Source organism: Saimiri boliviensis, chromosome 6 (genome assembly GCF_048565385.1).
Source record: "Saimiri boliviensis isolate mSaiBol1 chromosome 6, mSaiBol1.pri, whole genome shotgun sequence".
NCBI classification, from domain to species: domain Eukaryota; kingdom Metazoa; phylum Chordata; class Mammalia; order Primates; family Cebidae; genus Saimiri; species Saimiri boliviensis.
The window spans coordinates 81,096,969-81,114,092 of NC_133454.1; the positions used below are offsets into that span (position 1 = coordinate 81,096,969).

A 17,124-nucleotide genomic window follows, 5' to 3' on the forward strand; every position below is an offset into this window, starting at 1 on the left:
GAAACCAGCCTGGCCAACATGGCAAAAACTTGTCTCTACTAAAAATATAAAAATTAGCCAGGCATGGTAGCTCACACCTGTAATCCCAGCTACTCAGGAGGCTGTAGCATGAGAATTACTTGAACTCAGGAGGTAGAGGTTGCAGTGAGCTGAGATCACACCATTGCACTCTAGCCTAGGCAACAGATCAAGAGAAGGAAGGAAGGGAGGGAGGGAGGGAGGGAGGGAGCGAAGCCAGCCAGCCGCATAAACTTTAATACAAAAAAAGACAAGTGCAGTAAGAATCTTTGTGTCAATGTGATTCTCAGGATTTCTCTCATGGCAGCCACCCTAAGACCAGGCATAGCTGGAACACCCCGCCGCAGGCTGGCCTTTCTGCTCCTTCTCCCCAAAATTTTACTTATGCCGTGAGCTCCTGGGATATGAGTTCCTAAAATCAACTAGAACCTGGATAGTCTGCATCTGTGCCAAATGAGGGCTGGAGTGCCTGGCTACTTGCCTGCTCTCATTCTCTGACGGCAGGAACCACATCTGGTTCCCTGCTGCCTCCCTCCTATAAAGCCTTGAGCCTGGTACTCGATTTGTTAAATGAATGCCTGACTGTAAGAGCAGAAGGGGTGCCAGTCCCTGTGGGCCTGAGCAGCGAGGAGAGACAGTCCCTGAAAAAAACTTAGTTTCCCAATTTAGGTCTCCTGAGAGTCAATTACGGCTCTCATTTTTAAAAGAAGAAAAAGTCAAAAACAGAACAAACATCCCCACCCAAACTGGCTTCCCAGGTGCCACCGGAGAGAGCAGATTTCTGTTGCTATGCAGGATAGGTGAGCCCACAGCTGCTGCGGGACCCTCAGGCCCAAGCCTTTACACCAGCTTCCCGGACTCCCAGTGCTGTCTCCAGCACCACCTCCCGCCCTCACACGCCAACAAGGAGGTGGTCATCTTCTGAAAGGCGACTATGCAGGACAGGTATGGGCAGCAGCAGGGGTGGCTGCAGCGCTTAACTCTCTTCCACACATTATGCTTTTTGCCAAACACTGAGACTCTGAAGCTACTGGAGGCCACTTGGGTCACTGCATGGTTTGGGGCAGCCTTTCAGGAAATCGATCCCACCAGAAGGCATTCCATACCCAAAAGATTTAATATCAGGAGGAAGCATTTGATGTGTTGGGTTTCAGACTGTTTTAACTATTCCGGAAAGCAGAAGGAGGACCCTGCATACAAGGAGGGCCCTGTGTTCAGCTGCACCTATCGTCTGCACCTGAGTTAGTCTTTTCAAGCTGCTGAGCAAGATAGGCTGGGGGCCAAGAATGAACAAGAAGACCTTTCCTGCCGGCTGCACTGTGGCCTTGAGTAATGTTCAACAGTGGCTGGCAACAGGGCCCCTCAGAGAGCAAGAGACACCACTCCCGATTCACCCCCAACACTCAGCTTCAGTTTGGGAATTTCCCCTTTGAGAGATGGTCACACAGCTGACCAGGGGAAGAAGGCACTTTTTTTTTTTCATTTGATTCCTGCCAGCTTTGTTTATCAAAAACTGGTTACCTTGGCTAGTCCATAAAGCAAAATGCTACAAAGGCCTCTTGCTATAGATTGCTTACAGGGAGCTCATGAGCAAAAAGAAGGAAGGGCCTTTGCCCTCCCAGGTGCTGTCCTCGGTCATCAGAGTAGCATGCTGGAGAGTTGCTAATTCTGATACAGTCTCCTGTATCAGGTAAAGGGGCCAAGAGGAGTGATGAGCTACTCACACCACCTGCAGGCTCGGGCAGCTTTGGCAGTGCAGCATGCTGGAACCTCAGCAGAGTGCCTGGGAGGACAGAGAAGAGGCTGGCAACATGCAGGACTACAGCTGGAGAAACAGACTGAGCCCTGGGGCTGGTCCACGGAGAGGCAGGTGACTCAAGAGCCTATACGCCCAGGCATCACTAAGGATGGAGGAGCTTATCAGTGGGAAGTTCCAGCATCCAGGATGTAGGAAACCAGGCAGACTGGACCATGGGTGCAGGGCCCCCGTTAGGTGGTACAGAGAACAGAGTCTAACCCATCAAGGAAGAAGATTGACCAGGGCTAGCTGGAAAGCCGGGGTCCAGTTAAGGGAATGAGGCAGGCATCAGAGCCAGACTCCATTCCACCAAGGATCAGTAAATTGACAGGGGACAGAGGCAGGCCAAACACAGGACCAACTCAGAGAAGGCTGAGGAAAGCTGGGGTTGCTGGCCAGCAGTACAGGGAAGTCATCCCAGCCTGCTGCAGCGCTAAGTCAAGGCCGCCCACTGGGAAGAAACCATACTGCTCTGCAGAGTCTCTGCAGAAGTCGGGACTGGCCGCGCTGCGAGCACACAGCATCCTGATGTATGTGACCAAAAGGTGCCTTCTCTGGGCTACCCAGCTAGAAAAGGCACTTTGAAGACAGACTCATACCAGGACACATGATTTAGCAAACAGACAGCACAGACTTTATTTTAGCCCCTATGTGCCCTGGCCTGGGTGCCCTGGCATAGAACCATACATGGCAGCTGAGAGGTGGGTTCAGAAATGGACGCAGTTGAATCTGTCAGATATACATATATAGAGATATATCTGACTCCCTTTCACTTCCGTAGAAACTGGCCAAAGCAGGGCCCAGGCCTGGAGTCAGGGCTTGAATTAGCAGGGAGAGATGGGCATTCAGTACTCAGAATAGCCAGAAACTTCAGAGTCATACAAGTCATCACAGTAAGAACTTGGGAAAGTGCTGCTGGACACCACACCAGAGGCGACGTAGCTGTGGCTGTGCCCAAGAGGAACTCTCAGGCTTGGTGATAGAGGATGTGGCACGTAGAGGCAAGCCCAGGCAGTAAGGAGCAATGATAAGAGAACTCAGGACTCAGGTGGTACTGGGCTGCGTGCACTCCAAGGTTGCTGAGTATTTACTGCCAGTCTTGCGGGTGGGCCAGCCTAGCTGCACTGGTCAAAGCCATAGAGGTGGGCGGTGGCAAGGAGCCTTTGGCTGAACGAGCTGACAGCCTATGTGCTGGGCTGTGTAAATACCTTTAAGCTGCCTGAGTCTTGGCTGTAACTCGATTAGCTATATGGGATTCCTTAAGCTCCATAAAGCACAATATTGTTGGACCATTCTTTCCCTCTTTTTAAAATTTGTGCAATTATTCCAGCTGCATGCAAAGCTGTTGGTAGTTTTACAGCCTGGAATGAGTATCTCTTGTGTAGGACAGAATCTTTGAAACATTAAACAATGATTAGGCAGGCTCTGGGCCAGGGGACAATGGGGGGCTTGCAGGGGGTGGGGAAGGACCCAGCAGCTGGTGGCAAGCAATCTGAGGAGCTCAAATTCTATTTCATCACTACATTGACTTTCTTACCAACAACTAAAAAGAACAATGATTCACAGTTGTGCAATTATTTGTCATTCATCAGGATTTTCAAGGTGGCTCTAGGTAGCAGAGGGTGGTGAAAGAGGCTCACCCCACTGTTTGTGGGGCCTGAAACACCACTGCTGACACAAGCACACACAAGCCCACGTGCCCATGTGCCTGCATATGCTACTTATGCATGATCACTACTGCAGAAGGACACACACAGAGGTCTGCATCCACCCACAAGCACTCAGACACATAATACACACATGAACACAGTGCTTATATGGACGCATTAACACATGCATGCATTAACACACACATGCACACACGCACACACACGTGTATGCATGCATATGAACACACACACATGCACACAAGGCAGGCACACACATTACATGCATGCAACACACATACACATGTACGTACACAACGTGTGCACACATTAACACAGTGCTTGCATATACATGTATAAAGATGTGCAGACATACATACGCACACTCACAGGCATGCCAACTTCTCCTTATTTCAAAGGAAATAGGAAGCTGCCTCGCTCTCACATGGGGACCTAAAGCATGGCTGCCAACGGTTCAATTACTTGTCACCCAGGACAAGCCAGGAAGCCTCCCTGCAATCCACGTCTCCTTACTGAAACTCCAGGCAAAGCTCGAGGCAAAGCTCGAGGCTGGGACACGGACACACCCTTCTCCAAAGCTCCCTTTTGTTTCCTGCTTCACTGGTCCTGCTGCCCAACAACTCTCTCTCCAGAGGGAATGGAGAAAAGGGGTAAGGACAAAATTCAAATACATTGTTAGGAATCAGAGACCCATGGTGCACCAGAGGCAGGCAGCCTGTTAAATGGAAAAGGGTGTAGGCTCTGAAACCAGATCGTCAAATCGCACCTCTCTGGCTTTGGACAAGTTCCTTCACTTCTCTGTGTCTGCCTCCTTGTTATATCAGATGACACTGATAACGGTTCATACCACCATCATATGGCACTGATTAATTTATGTGAAGTACTTAAAGTAGCTCTGGCACATACTATGTGCTCAATGAGCCAGGGGGGCCTGGTCAGGACTCTGTCTATCTGGGTGCACTGGGGGTCATTTGAGTCTCAGGCCCAGGCCTGGAGAAGTAGGGGTGAAACTCCAGCCCTGGCCAGAGGCAGTTAGCTGGGTGGTCCCTAGCTGGAAAACCAGCCTGGGGAACCGTTCCTGGCCAAGCCTGCCTGCTTCCCTCAACAAAGTAGATACGGGACCCCAGCCATCACCTGTAAACAAAAGAGGGCCAGGGAGGCTCACCTATGTTGGATCTGCCAATTTAGTGCATGTGGCGGCCATCCTGGCTCTGGTCTGCCCTTCCTAAGAAGCAATAGGGTGGGCTGCCAGGAGAGAACCAGAGAGGCATCAACACCTGTGTTGATGCCTCCCAGGCTTCCAGGAGTGGAAGAGTAGGGGAAACATGGGGTCCAGGGCCAGCAGGCCTGGGTTTGAATTCCTGTCCTAGCACTTCCTGCCCATGTGGCCTTGGGCCTGGTCCCTTTTGTTTTTAAACTTCTCTGAGACTTGACTGCCTCATCTATGAAATGGAGATGGTGACCACATCGACTTCCCCGGGGGATCATGACTTTTCTTTTGTCAAAATTGATAGATGGGCTAGTTGTTGTTGGGGTACTGAGATGACCAGGATCATGTTCCCGTCACACTGGTCACGTTGGCTAGCCTGACCTAAACTACTCACTGTAATTTAGTGAGTCAATAACCAGGTAAAATACAGCGCGATAAGGGGGAGCCAGGGTGCGTGGGAGCACTGAGGCAGACCCCCTCATCCAGCTGGGGCGGTGCCAGGGGCAGAGCCATGGAGGACTTTCTGGAAGCAGTGGTAGCAAAGCTGACTTTAGAAGTCTGGAGCTAAAAAAGTGGGTGGGGGAGGGGAGGACATTCATTCCCAGCGTAGGGAGCCACTGTGAGGCAAACCAGGACGGTCTGGCTGTGGCCGCCATGCCCACATACAGTGCAGGCGAGCAGGAAGGAGCGCACGCTGGACAAAGCGATCGGGCTGCCTGTAGTGGAGGAAGCGGTCTTCTGCGGGAGTCAGAGACCCGGGGCCCTAGCTCAGCCCTGCCATGCACAGAGGTGGCACATTGGCAGGTGTCTGCTCAATGGAGGTCCTCAGTTTCCTCCCAAGAGCCAGCTAGAATTTGACTGGTTGGCCTTGGGTTCTGCCCATCCGACGCTGTTGTCGGGAGGGACCATTTCCTTCTGCCCATCTCTTGAGGCCCGCCGAGTTGTATACCTTCTCCTGGCAAGCCATGGAGGAAGTTTCCAGCAAACGTGGCCAGTGTGAAGACCGGCTCCACGAGCAAAGGCGATCCCTGGCCTGGGAGAGAGAGAGGGTTCAATCCCAGCCTTCAAGCACAGGAAGTGCTGGGAACCAGCCATTGCTTTGCTTAAAAGGTGTCGGGTTCGATTCAGCTTGGGCAAGACGCTGCCAACCCAGAGCAGACAGACATCTCCAGGGCTTGGGATTCTTAAAAGAATATATGATATTACCACTGCTTTGACATGCTTTTAAACACAAATTTAAATTAATTGTGACATTTCAAGTGGCATGAAAGAAGGGTTGTGATTTTTATGTTTACCGAAAGAGGACATGAGTTCAAAAAGGAAACAGAAACTGACTACAGCAAAGAACACTTTTTCTTTTCAGAAGCGGAAGCGGATGGGGTGAGGGAATAGCTGGGACAGCTGGCGAGGGAATCTGAAAGAGTGCATGTTCACTGGGCACTTGCTCTGTGCCAGGTACTGGGACACCTGTGCCACATGAACAAGCTCCCAAAGGGCCTAGTCGGGCACTCATCACAAAGCACATATGTGGCCATTGGAAACCTGTTAAAGGACTGAGAGAATGAAGCAATGAATGAATGAATGAATGAACAAGTAAATGAATGTCAAGAGTCAAAGGCAGAGGTGACTCTATTGGCTGAAAATCCTAGTGCTTGTCTCCCTCTGCAAGTCTGTAGAGGTTGAATCACGCAGTCCCAGCTAAAGACGTTGGTCCACTGGGACTTGCTGAAAGTGTGGTCATTAAAACCAGGGGGCTCAGAGATGTGTGCCCACTATTTTTTAGAGATGACAAGGAGGTGGAGGGAGGGGAAACATGGCCTTAGAGCTACAGAGCAGCGGAGCCTGGTCACTACTGCCAGGAATGCTTGCAGAAGTTGGATAACGTGGTAGCAGAGAGGCTCAGGGTTGGTCATCTGATCCCAAGGACGGGAAGTGAGTTCAGGCCAGCAAGAGAAACTTCCCTTCTCCTCTGTACTATGCCCCACATCATGCCATATCCCTGGGGTGCAGTAGGAAGTCCCAAGGACTTTGGCCCAGGAAGAAACATTCCACCCAGTGGTGCCTGCAGCCAGAGGCCAGCTCTGGGGGAGCTGAGGCGGAGGCAGCTGTCCCAGGCTCCTCAGCTGCAGCACAGATGGAGGACAGCAATGAGCACATGACTCACGAAGAATCAGAGGGCCCTGGAGCCACGCTAAGGTGCAGGCTCCGGGCCTTGCCTCAGATCTACAGAATCCAAATTCTTTCATTAAATCCATATTTATTGAACAACTACAAATACCAGGCACTACTCTAGGTTCTGGAGATACTTCAGGGGTCAAAACAAATGCCCCTGCCTTCATGGAGGTGACATGCTGGTGTAGGGAAGATGTGCAAATAATGAAGCGACAGTAAATGAGCCAGGGCAATACATCAGACGGCAGCAGGAGACACAGAGGGAAAGAAGCACGGGTGGGCTGAGGAGTGACGGGGAGGAGGGCTGCCCTTTAAACGGGGGATTCACTGATAGCCCTAGTAAGAAGGAGGCATCTGAGTAAAAGCCTGCAGAGGAAAAGGAGTGAGCTGTGCAGATATGGAGCAGGGGGAGGAGAGGAGGTGGGAAGAGCATTCCAGGTGGAGAAAACAGCAAGGGCAAATATCCTGAGGCAGGGGCATGCCTGCTATGAACCTCCATGTTACTTAAAAAGTAAAATGTTCATACTATACAGATGGGGTCTCACTATGTTGTTCAGGCTGGTCTTGAACTCCTGGGCTCAAGTGATTCTCCTGCCTTGGCCTACCAAAGTGCTGGGATTACAGGCATGAGCCACCGCACACTGCCAAATCTCCGTGTTTTTAACCAAGCTCAAACACTAAAGTTGGAGACTCCTGCAGCAAAGTGACAGCATGATAGATCAGAGCCAGCCCCGGAAAAAGTGAAGCTTGTTTTGGAAGTTGCTCAGGAGAGAGAGAACAGGGATTCGGCCTCCTGCATAAGGACCACTGAGCATTCGGTCCCTGGCTTCTGAAGGTCCAGAGAGGCTTGGATGATAAAGCAGTGATTGACTGCTCTGCTCCTGTGTTTGAGGAAGCACAGGCCTGACCCCAAAGCAAAGGCATGGCCGAAGAGAGCTGGGGTAGGCAGGAGGCAGCAGCATGCAGGAAACTAGTAGAAGAAGCCTGGGAAGGAAGGCTTCGGGAGGGGAACATTCCGACAGCTCTGCACAGCTGTGTAATTTAGAGTTTTAACACCAACATCCCTTCTGTCGTGTTATCTCATTCAAGCCTCCCGACAACCCCTGAGGTAGGAATTATACATCTCAATTTTATAGATAAGGAAAATAGGGTTCACAGAGGTTAAGAACACACAGCTAGCATGAAGCCAGAAAGAGCTGGAACAGAAAAGCTGGCCGAATGCCAAATTCTGCGCTCTTCCCATCAGAACAGCTGTCTTTAAACAGTGGCTACTTGTCAGCTGTTGTCATGGTTATTGTTACTGTTGTTATTTTTATCACTGTGATTTTAAGTCACCCTTAGGAACCCTTAGCACCCAGCAGCTTACACAGAACTTTCACTCTGATTCCCTCACCTCCTCTCCAGTGCCTCTGTGAGGCAGACAGGGCAAGGTGAGGCCTGATGTCCCCGTCCTGGCACATAAGAAAACCTAAGCCCAGAGACCCAGGGCCAGAAGGCAGCAGAACCGAGCCTGAAAACCAAGTCCCAGAATGTTTCATCCCTACTTGAGACTGATCTTCCGAATTCCCCACGGCAGGGACTAGGTCTGATCCATCACGCTCTGCCTGCCCTTGCCCCAGGCTGGTACTACAAAAATGCTAATTGAACCGAGCTGAGTTGGCCTGATTTGAAAAACATTAAAGTCTCAGCCGGACATGGTGGCTCACACCTGTAATCCCAACAATTTGGGAGGCAGAGGTGGGCAGATCACCAGAGGTCAGGAGTGTGAGGCCAGCTCAGCCAATGTGGTGAAACCCTGTCTCTACAAAAAATACAAAAATTAGTGGGGCATGGTGGCAGGCGCCTGTAATCCCAGCTACTCAGGAAGCTGAGGCAGGAGAATTGCTTGAACCTGGGAGGCGGAGGTTGCGGTGAGCCAAGATCACAGCACTGCACTCCAGCCTGGGAGATAGGGAGACAGGGAGACAGGGAGACAAGGAAGGGAGGGAGAAAGGGAGGGAGGGGAGGAGGGAAGGAAGGAGGGAGGGAGGGGAGGAAGGAGGGAGGGAGGGAAGGAAGGAGGGAGGGAGGGAAGGAAGGAGGGAGGGAGGGAAGGAAGGAGGGAAGGAAAAAGGGAGGGAGGGAAGGAAGGAGGGAGGGAAGGAAGGAAGGAGGGAGGGAGGGAGGGAAGGAGGGAGGGAGGGAAGGAGGAGGAAGGGAAGGAAGGAAGGAGGGAGGGAGGGAAGGAAAGAGGGAGGGAAGAAGGGAGGGAGGGAAGGAAGGAGGGAGGGAAGGAAGGAAGGAGGGAGGGAGGGAGAGAGGGAAGGAGGGAGGGAGGGAAGGAGGAGGAAGGGAAGGAAGGAAGGAGGGAGGGAGGGAAGGAGGGAGGGAGGGCAGGAGGGAAGGAAGAAGGAAGGGAAGGAGGAAGGAGGGGAAGGAGGGAGGGAAGGGGGGAAGGAAGGAAAGTAGGTAGGTCTTGCACTGAGTAAGAGGCTCAAGAGAAGCAGCCCCCAAATGGAGCCCACATAGGGTCTGTTCATAGCTGCTTTCCTTTAAGTCAGGCTGAGGTCCAAGGGACCGTTAGCCAATGTCCTAAGGCCACTTCCTCCAAGAACTCACTCTAGTGTCTCTTCTTCCCCTTTTGAGAGTTCAGCTCGGCCTGGGGTCAAGGAACCCCATTCCTGGTTACCTCCCTGTCCCATTCCACACGGGAACTCCAGCCAGAGCCAGACCCACTCCTAGCATGGCCCTGAGTCTGCTGCCATGCTTACCTCTGGGCACCCATCCCCACAGCTGCCTCCCTGTCCCCTCACAGGGCAGGAGAAAGATAAGCCCTTTATTTTTGGAGGCAACCCTTGCTCCTGTGCCCTGGATCCCATCTTCCTCCTCAGAGGCCCTGCTCCAAACCCTGCCCTCAGGGGACTCAGGTGCCCCCACTCCCCAGACCCATTAAATCACTAGAGGTAAAACCTGGGCCCTGAATGTCTTAAAAGCCCTCCAAGTAATTCTAATATGCACTCAGGGTCTCGAGAACAACCTACCTTTAAGAAAAGACAACTAGAATATGATCAAATACAATAGAATTGAATCGAACAGAACAGAATAGAAGATGGTGGAGTGCTTTGCACATTATAAGGGTAAGTATTGTTTCTTAAAAGTCGTGTTCCCATCGTGTATGGGTGTGAGTGGGTGTGTCATCCTGGGTCATGATGTAACTTTATTTCTTGCTGTAGAGGATGGTAATTTTTAATTTTGATTTTTGGAAAACGTAGCTCCAGTTCCTGCCTGAGCTTGTGATTCTCCTCTTCAGTCAAGAATCCCGGAGGAAAAACCTCCCCTCTCTTCCTGCTCTTCATCTTCATCTGGCTTCCACAGCCCCCATCTCCAACATTCCAGTAAAGCTTCTCTCTGAGGGTTCCCAGTCCTGTCCCTTCCAACCCCAGTTGCTTCTGCTTAGGCTCCTCGTCCTTCCACCTGTCTGTGGGTTCTCTTATTCCTGAAATTCTCTCTGCCCACAGAGACTGCACCGTCTTCCAGATCCTCCCGACTGCTCCTCCTCTCTCATCTGCTAACGCTCTTCCTCCTGACGCCTACATACCCTCCGTATTCTCTCAAGCTTCTATCTTTCAGTTCTTTCCTCTTCCATTTTGAGCTCCTCTCCTTCCAGTCAATGGCTTTAATTACTCCCTGCAGGAGACTCCAAATCTGTGTTCCCACATTTCCCCTCGGGGGCTGCTGCCATGCGGCTGGCTGGCTTGTGTTCCTGCCTCCTGGAAATGGGGTAGAACTTGGGGAGGGTAACAGTGGCAGGGATCAATTCACAGTCACACGCGGTGTGCAGGTGAGGCAAGCAAGGGAGGATTATCATCGCCATTTTCCAGACAGAGAGAAACAGACCCTGAGAGGCGCAGGGACTTCGCTGTGGTCACGTGTTCCCGGTGGAGAGGGCCCCAGAATCCATGACTTCAGACTTTGGTCCAGAGCACTTGCCCTTCACACCATGCACTGGACACCGAATATGTTCAAAAGTGAAGCCACATGTTACTAATGAAGCCAAAGGTTCTCTAACAGAGCTGTGAAGCATTAGGAATGCTTCTTAAGGCCAGTCTCAGTAGCTCCATGCCTGCAATCCCAACAATTTGGGAGGGCTAGGCAGGAGGATTGCTTGAGCTCAGGAGTTTGAGACCTGCCTGCCCAACAAAGTGAGACTCTATCTCTACAAAAATTATAAAACATAAGCCAGGCATGGTGGATAAACCTGTCATCCCAGCTACTCAGGAGGCTGAGGTGGGAGGATTGCTTGAGCCTGGGAGGTTGAAGCTGCAGTAAGCCATGATTGTGCCACTGCATTCCAGCCTGAGCAACAGAGAAAGACCTTGTCTCAAAACAAAAAAAAAAACAAATAAAGAATGCTTTTTAAAACAGTGATGTCTAGAACACTCTTCGAACTCACTGAATTAGAATCTTCTAGGAGAGCTTTTTGTTTTAACTTAATATTTTGAAGTAATTCCAGATTCACAAAAATGTACAAGAAGGTCTCACACACCCCTTCACCCAGTATTCCCCAATGGTAACACTGTACACAACCACAGCACAATATCAAAACTAGGCCACTGACTCAGCTACCATCCACATCCCTCCTTATACAGACAGGCACTGGTTTGGGTGTGCATATATAGCCTGACGCAGTTATGATGACAAGTACCGCTTTGTGTAACCAACACCACAATCAAGATACTTTACTGAACCACCACCACAACGCTTTAGAGCTCCGGTTCTGAAAGCTCTTGGGTGCTTCTTGTCTGCATCCCTGATGAGGGACTACTGCTCTAAGGCATTGCTCTCGCTGCCCGCCTCCTCTAGGGCAATGCGCCGCCATCCTCTGAATCACCCTGGCTTCAAACTCTGAGCCGTCATTGACCTGCCCTCTGTTGGCCCGCCTGCCCATGGCTTCTCAGCCAAATGGTCCAACAGATTTTTTCCTTCATAATACCTCTCAGGCCTGTCAGTTGCCCCTGACTCCAGGCCCCTTGACTTCTCTCTACTCTTGCAATAGCCTTCTCATCCATTTCCCCTCTTCAAGATGCCCTTTTCCCAGCCAGCATCATAAAGCATGGCCAAAGTCCTCCATTGCCCAGCTCTGACCCATCATCCCTCTGACCAAAAGCTTTGGATGGTTATTGCTATTCACAGAATATGAGTTCAAACTCAATTTCAAATAGGAAATACTCTACATCTGATTCACTTTCCTCATCGAAATTTCTCACACCCAATATCAGCTTTTTCCATATGGCTTAGAGTCCAAAGGGCATCCTTAAGGACATAATAAGATTCTCACTACAGGGAAGGAATGAGCGGCTACCAGATTTCTTCCTTGTCACGCTCCATTCTCCTCTCTTATGATGTGAGCCGTTGTGCCTCTTGCTTGGGGGATGTTTTCATCCTTGAATGCTGGTTCTTCCATCCTGCGCCTCCTTACGATGTCAGAAGTGAGGAGGATCAGCAGACCTAGGTGAAGCCCAGGGGTGGAATGTGCGGGGCAGGCTAGTCAGGCTATCTGGTGGTAGTCACTAGGGAATGAGAGTTTTCTTAAGCACCCATTTTTGGGGTCCCAGGCTAGGTGACGGTAGGCAGCCATCAGAGGCGGCAGCTAAGCCCTCCTGTCTCCCTCATGATAGACACTTAGCTTTAAGACTACGTTGCCTATTTGCATTCCCTATGCCTTTTCCTTCCTTCATGTCCACAGAACAATGAGAGTCGAATGATTCGCCGGCCATGCCCTTCGGAAATCTCTAAAATCCCCATCACAGCACTGCTCCCACACTTCTTACCACATTATGATAAAGTGAAAATGAAGATTCGCTTTCTCAGATTAAATACATTTCAATTATCCGATGTGTTTCAGCTTTAATTGATAGCAAATCACAAATTGCCCATCTGAACTTCTCATTATAGCAACTGATTCACTAGGAAATTTACTACCTGACACCAGAGGAAGCTCAAAAGATAACACAAGCTCAGTGTTTCTATGATACAGTGACCTAGCAGTCTATTTTGAGAAATCATGCATTATCAGAAGCACATCCACATAAATGGTCCTATCAAGAACAGGTTTTTCAGCTGTCTCAAAATGTAATCTTTAAGTCTGGAATGGTATATGATGGCACATGGGGGTGCGAAGAATCAGAGACCGAGAACTGTGCACCAGGGAAGACAGGTGGCTGGCAGTGCTGGAGAAGGAGAGTTAGTGATATGATGGCTTCAACAAGGTGTTTGCAAGCCACCCGGGGCCTGGCTAGGGACAGGTGGAACAGGGAACAGGGGATCCAGCAAAGAGGCTCGACATTCGACAGGTCTGTTGCTGCCATTGAGTTACGCATACACTACTATCCCCATCATCACCACCACTACGACCTCTGTCACCACCAGCTCCATCGTCATCTCCACCATCATCACCATCACCGCTGCTAACACACCACCAGTGAACACTCCTCCAGGCAGAGGCTGAGGAATCCTACCAGGTGAAATGATGCTTCATGAAAAACAGTCACTGGACATATTTACTGTGTACATGGTGAAGTAGGAGGTCAGGGCCTTCTACCTTATCATAGAGTACTGGAATGTGGGAGGGGAGAGTGGCCAGCCTGAGAGAAAAGGCCTAAGGACCAGGTCCCTCTGGGATGCAGAGGCTGTGCTCAGATGGAATGAACCTTCTGAAGCAGTGGCCGTCACGAATTTCTCATCTATGCTCCAGAGAAAGAGCAGCCACAGACAGCCTTGAGCAAATGTGAACCCCAATGCTGAACCATCTGCTTGGATGTCAGCCAGGAAGCAGGGCCTGGGCCCTGGGAAGCTCTGACACTCACCGTTACTGCTGTTGTCGTCCACCAGGATGATCTCCTTGAGCAGATGCGGGGGCGTGCGTTCGATGGCCGAGTGGATGGAGCGCAGCAGCACCGAAAGCGCTTCATTGACGAAGATGAACACGATGCTCACCTCCGGCAGGCTGTCAGGAAACGAGAGGTTACGGCACCTGCAAAGAACAGCCAGGCACTTAGATTTGTGAGCGCCTCAGCTGGAGTCACCTCTGGAGCTGACCCAGCCCATGTCTGGCTCCAACTTTGCTGGAGGGCTCAGGAGTCCAGATTCTTCCAAGGGCCCCTTCTTTGATATACCTAACATGAGCCTTAAATGTCCAGCAGAAAGGCCCACAAGCATTGAAACCAGCTCACCCTATACCTGAGTTGAATTCGTCAGTGACTATGCTAGCTGAATAGTAATGCTATGAGCAGTTAGGACAGCACACGGCAGCTGGCAAGTAGTCCCTGATTGTTTACTGGAAGCATGACTCAATGCTTCTAAATCCAGTAGAATGGGAAATGCAACCAAAGTAAATTTGTAATATTTCCAAAATGGCAGCCAACAGCTAGGCGAGGCCAGACCTAGGCATCCAGCCCCAGGAAACAAAGATGCCTCCTCCCAGAGGCTTCTACTGCGGAAGTCTACTTCCCTTCACTCCAGAAGGAGTACTGCCTGGGACTTCTCCTGCTCCTTACTCATCGCAGAAATCTAGCTTCCAGAACAGTATTGGAGCTAGAAGCAGAGTCTCAACATGAGGAAGGGGTAGAAGGACCAAGTCCAGTCTCATTTCACAGATGGGGAGGCTGAGATTTAAAGAGGTTGAGTTTCCACCTATGGCTGCCCTGTGAGTCAGTTACCAAGACAGAATCCCAACTCTGGTCCTCACACCTGCACCAGGGTCTCTCCTTGAAGGAGAAGTGGCCATGAAAGACAATGCTCCTAAATGGCCCATTTCCCCGTAGTCCCGCCCAAACCCTGAAACCATTTGTAGGTCTCTTGAGGACTTGAGGTATTCCCCATCTAAGAGGAACACACAATTCTGAAATCAGACCCCATAGAGGCCAGACAGTGAAAAGTGCCATGGCTCCTGAGGGCAGTTCCCTCCTCTGCAAGCATAGTCTTTATGGGCGGGAGACCACTGCTAGTGTCCTTCCCTGCCTGACACTAAATGCTGTTCCAGAAGGCACTAAGCTCCCATTTTCTGTGTAGTTGAATGAAAGGATGGGGCAGCAATCACAGCCCTGTCCCAGGCCCCGGGTTTGGAGAGGAGTGTTCCCACTGAAGGCTCCAAGGGTTTAGGGCTGGTGACTATGTTCCATTGCTCCAGAGTGGGAGGTGCGGCCAGGTGAGAACATGCTATAATGAGCGTAATAGCACGGGGCTTCTGCTTGTCAGTTATTAAAGTATTGCAGAATAGGAATGGGGCTGCTCTTCCTTAATGAGGAAGGCTGCAGGATAACCAGCACTGAGCAATTTGGAGAAATCACCATGGGGCCCCAGCCTGCTTAAGAGCATGAGATTAATAAACACGATCAGCATCTCTATGGTTACCAGAAATTTACAGAAACTTTTTCCATTCTATTTCCAGCTCTTCTCTCTCGCCAGAGAGGAATGGGGGAAAGAAAGAGTTGAGCCTTTTCCCAAATCTAACTTTGTACTTATAATTTTAATTATAGTACAATTCATTTGTTCTTGCATTTAATGGAACGCAAGTGTAGAATTCATTTGTTCTTGCATTTAATGGAATAAATATTTACTGAGTGTCTTCCACTAGGCAGGTAGTGTTATAGGCACTGAGGGTACAGCAGGAAGTGGACATAGTCCCACAGTCCTTGTCCTCATGGAGCTTATGCTTTGACAGAGAAACAGATAAATATGCAAGAAAAAAAAATACAATTTCATGTAAGTGCTAAGATGAAAAGAAACTTTAGGCCAGAGGAGAGCATGATGCCTGGCAGCTGTTGTGGAAAGAGTGGTCAGGAAGGGCTCTCTGAGGATGACAGATTAGATCAAAAACTTCAATGGTATGCAAAAGTAAGTCATGCAAAGGTCCTGTGGGTCCCAGGGAACAGTGCTGTGGCTGTCGAGGAGGGAAACAGCTGATTTAACAGTGTTGAAAGAAGGAAGGGAATATGGAGGTAAAGGGAGGAACTTGCATGAAGGAGAAAGACTGGCATGACTTCTTAAACTCGTCAGATCTTTTTCAATTTTTTTTAAAAGAAAACTGTGAGTACAATTTTTATAACAGCAATTAAAAGATTTGTGGTTGACAGTCAAACAAGTCCTCTAGCTAGTATTTATTTATGGTGATCAAGACCAGCAGCTGGGCTTTCCCTAGGCATGGAAACTGACAGAGATGAGTATTAACACACACACACATGCTAATTGCATTTAAAAAGTAATACCATATGTGGTCAAACAAATAGCACATGAATTCTTCTTTTATATAAAGTATAACAGACAGCTCCCAAGAAGGTCAGTGGATTGGTATAAGTTCACTGTCCTCCCTGCTCAACACCACCAGCAATGAAAACTTTGCTTCTGTATCTCTCTGCACTTCCCCAGAGGGTCTCCTCCGCATTCCCAGAGCCTTGCTATCCAAATCTCCAGGGCGTTCAGAGATAGGGGTTAACTACTTCCCCCTACTCTCTTCCCTTCTGAATTCTGAATGTAAGTGCCCAGTCTCTCCCTTCTGAAGAGAACAATTTTAATTCCTCCCAGGAGCACCCATGATGGTTTGAGCTGCCAATCTCTGGAAGCTGGTCTCCTGATGGTCTTTTTCCTTGCAGAATGAAATGCTGTATTTGTTTAATAAGCTAAGCCCTGCTGATCAGGGTTTTCACCTGAAAGACTTCTGAACATAAAATTTTCATAGGAAAGCTTATTTGGACATAGCTGAACTCATTCTCTAGGGCATCAAATTCACACCTGTTTATTGCCTGCCCCGCTCTACTGGAATGAAGCCCCGTGAGAGCAGGAACTTTGCTTGGGACTGTGCTGTCTCCCAACCTTGGACCACAGTCTGGCACTGAGTAGGCACTGCATGAATGGTTTTGGAATGAAACGAAGCTAACGAGCTTGCTTGTTTTATCTACGGCCTACGTTTTGTGTGCTGCTGCTGCTGCTGTCTGACTGTTCCTTTTTCTTACACACCTCCTCCCTTGGAAGGAGGGTCAGGTCCCCGCTGCAGCCAGCAGGCTCCCGTTCTCTGCTCCTCCCTCCTGCATTAATGGCCTCAATTCCTCACATTCGTAGTCACCAGAAGCTTTGGTTTCTTTACACTGTAATCCCTCCAGGCTGAATGTCCTGACCTCCTTAAATCCTTTTCTCTTCTCTCCTGGGAGAGCTGGGGCCTCCCAGCAACAGCCATGCGGCTGCTGTAGCCTCTCTCTTGGCGTCAGGAGACACCTTCCCTCAGC

General features: G+C 50.0%; 1 protein-coding gene across 2 annotated transcripts in view; it reads right to left on the reverse strand.

Annotated features, from left to right (window-relative positions):
- GALNT18 (polypeptide N-acetylgalactosaminyltransferase 18) overlaps positions 1–17,124 on the reverse strand; it is a 367,520-nt gene that overhangs the window by 161,551 nt on the left and 188,845 nt on the right. For both annotated transcript variants that reach the window (XM_039471355.2, XM_074401094.1), the window contains exon 3: positions 13,711–13,877. In XM_039471355.2, coding sequence (XP_039327289.1) covers positions 13,711–13,877 — 167 coding nt within the window. The remainder of the gene's footprint in view (positions 1–13,710; positions 13,878–17,124) is intronic.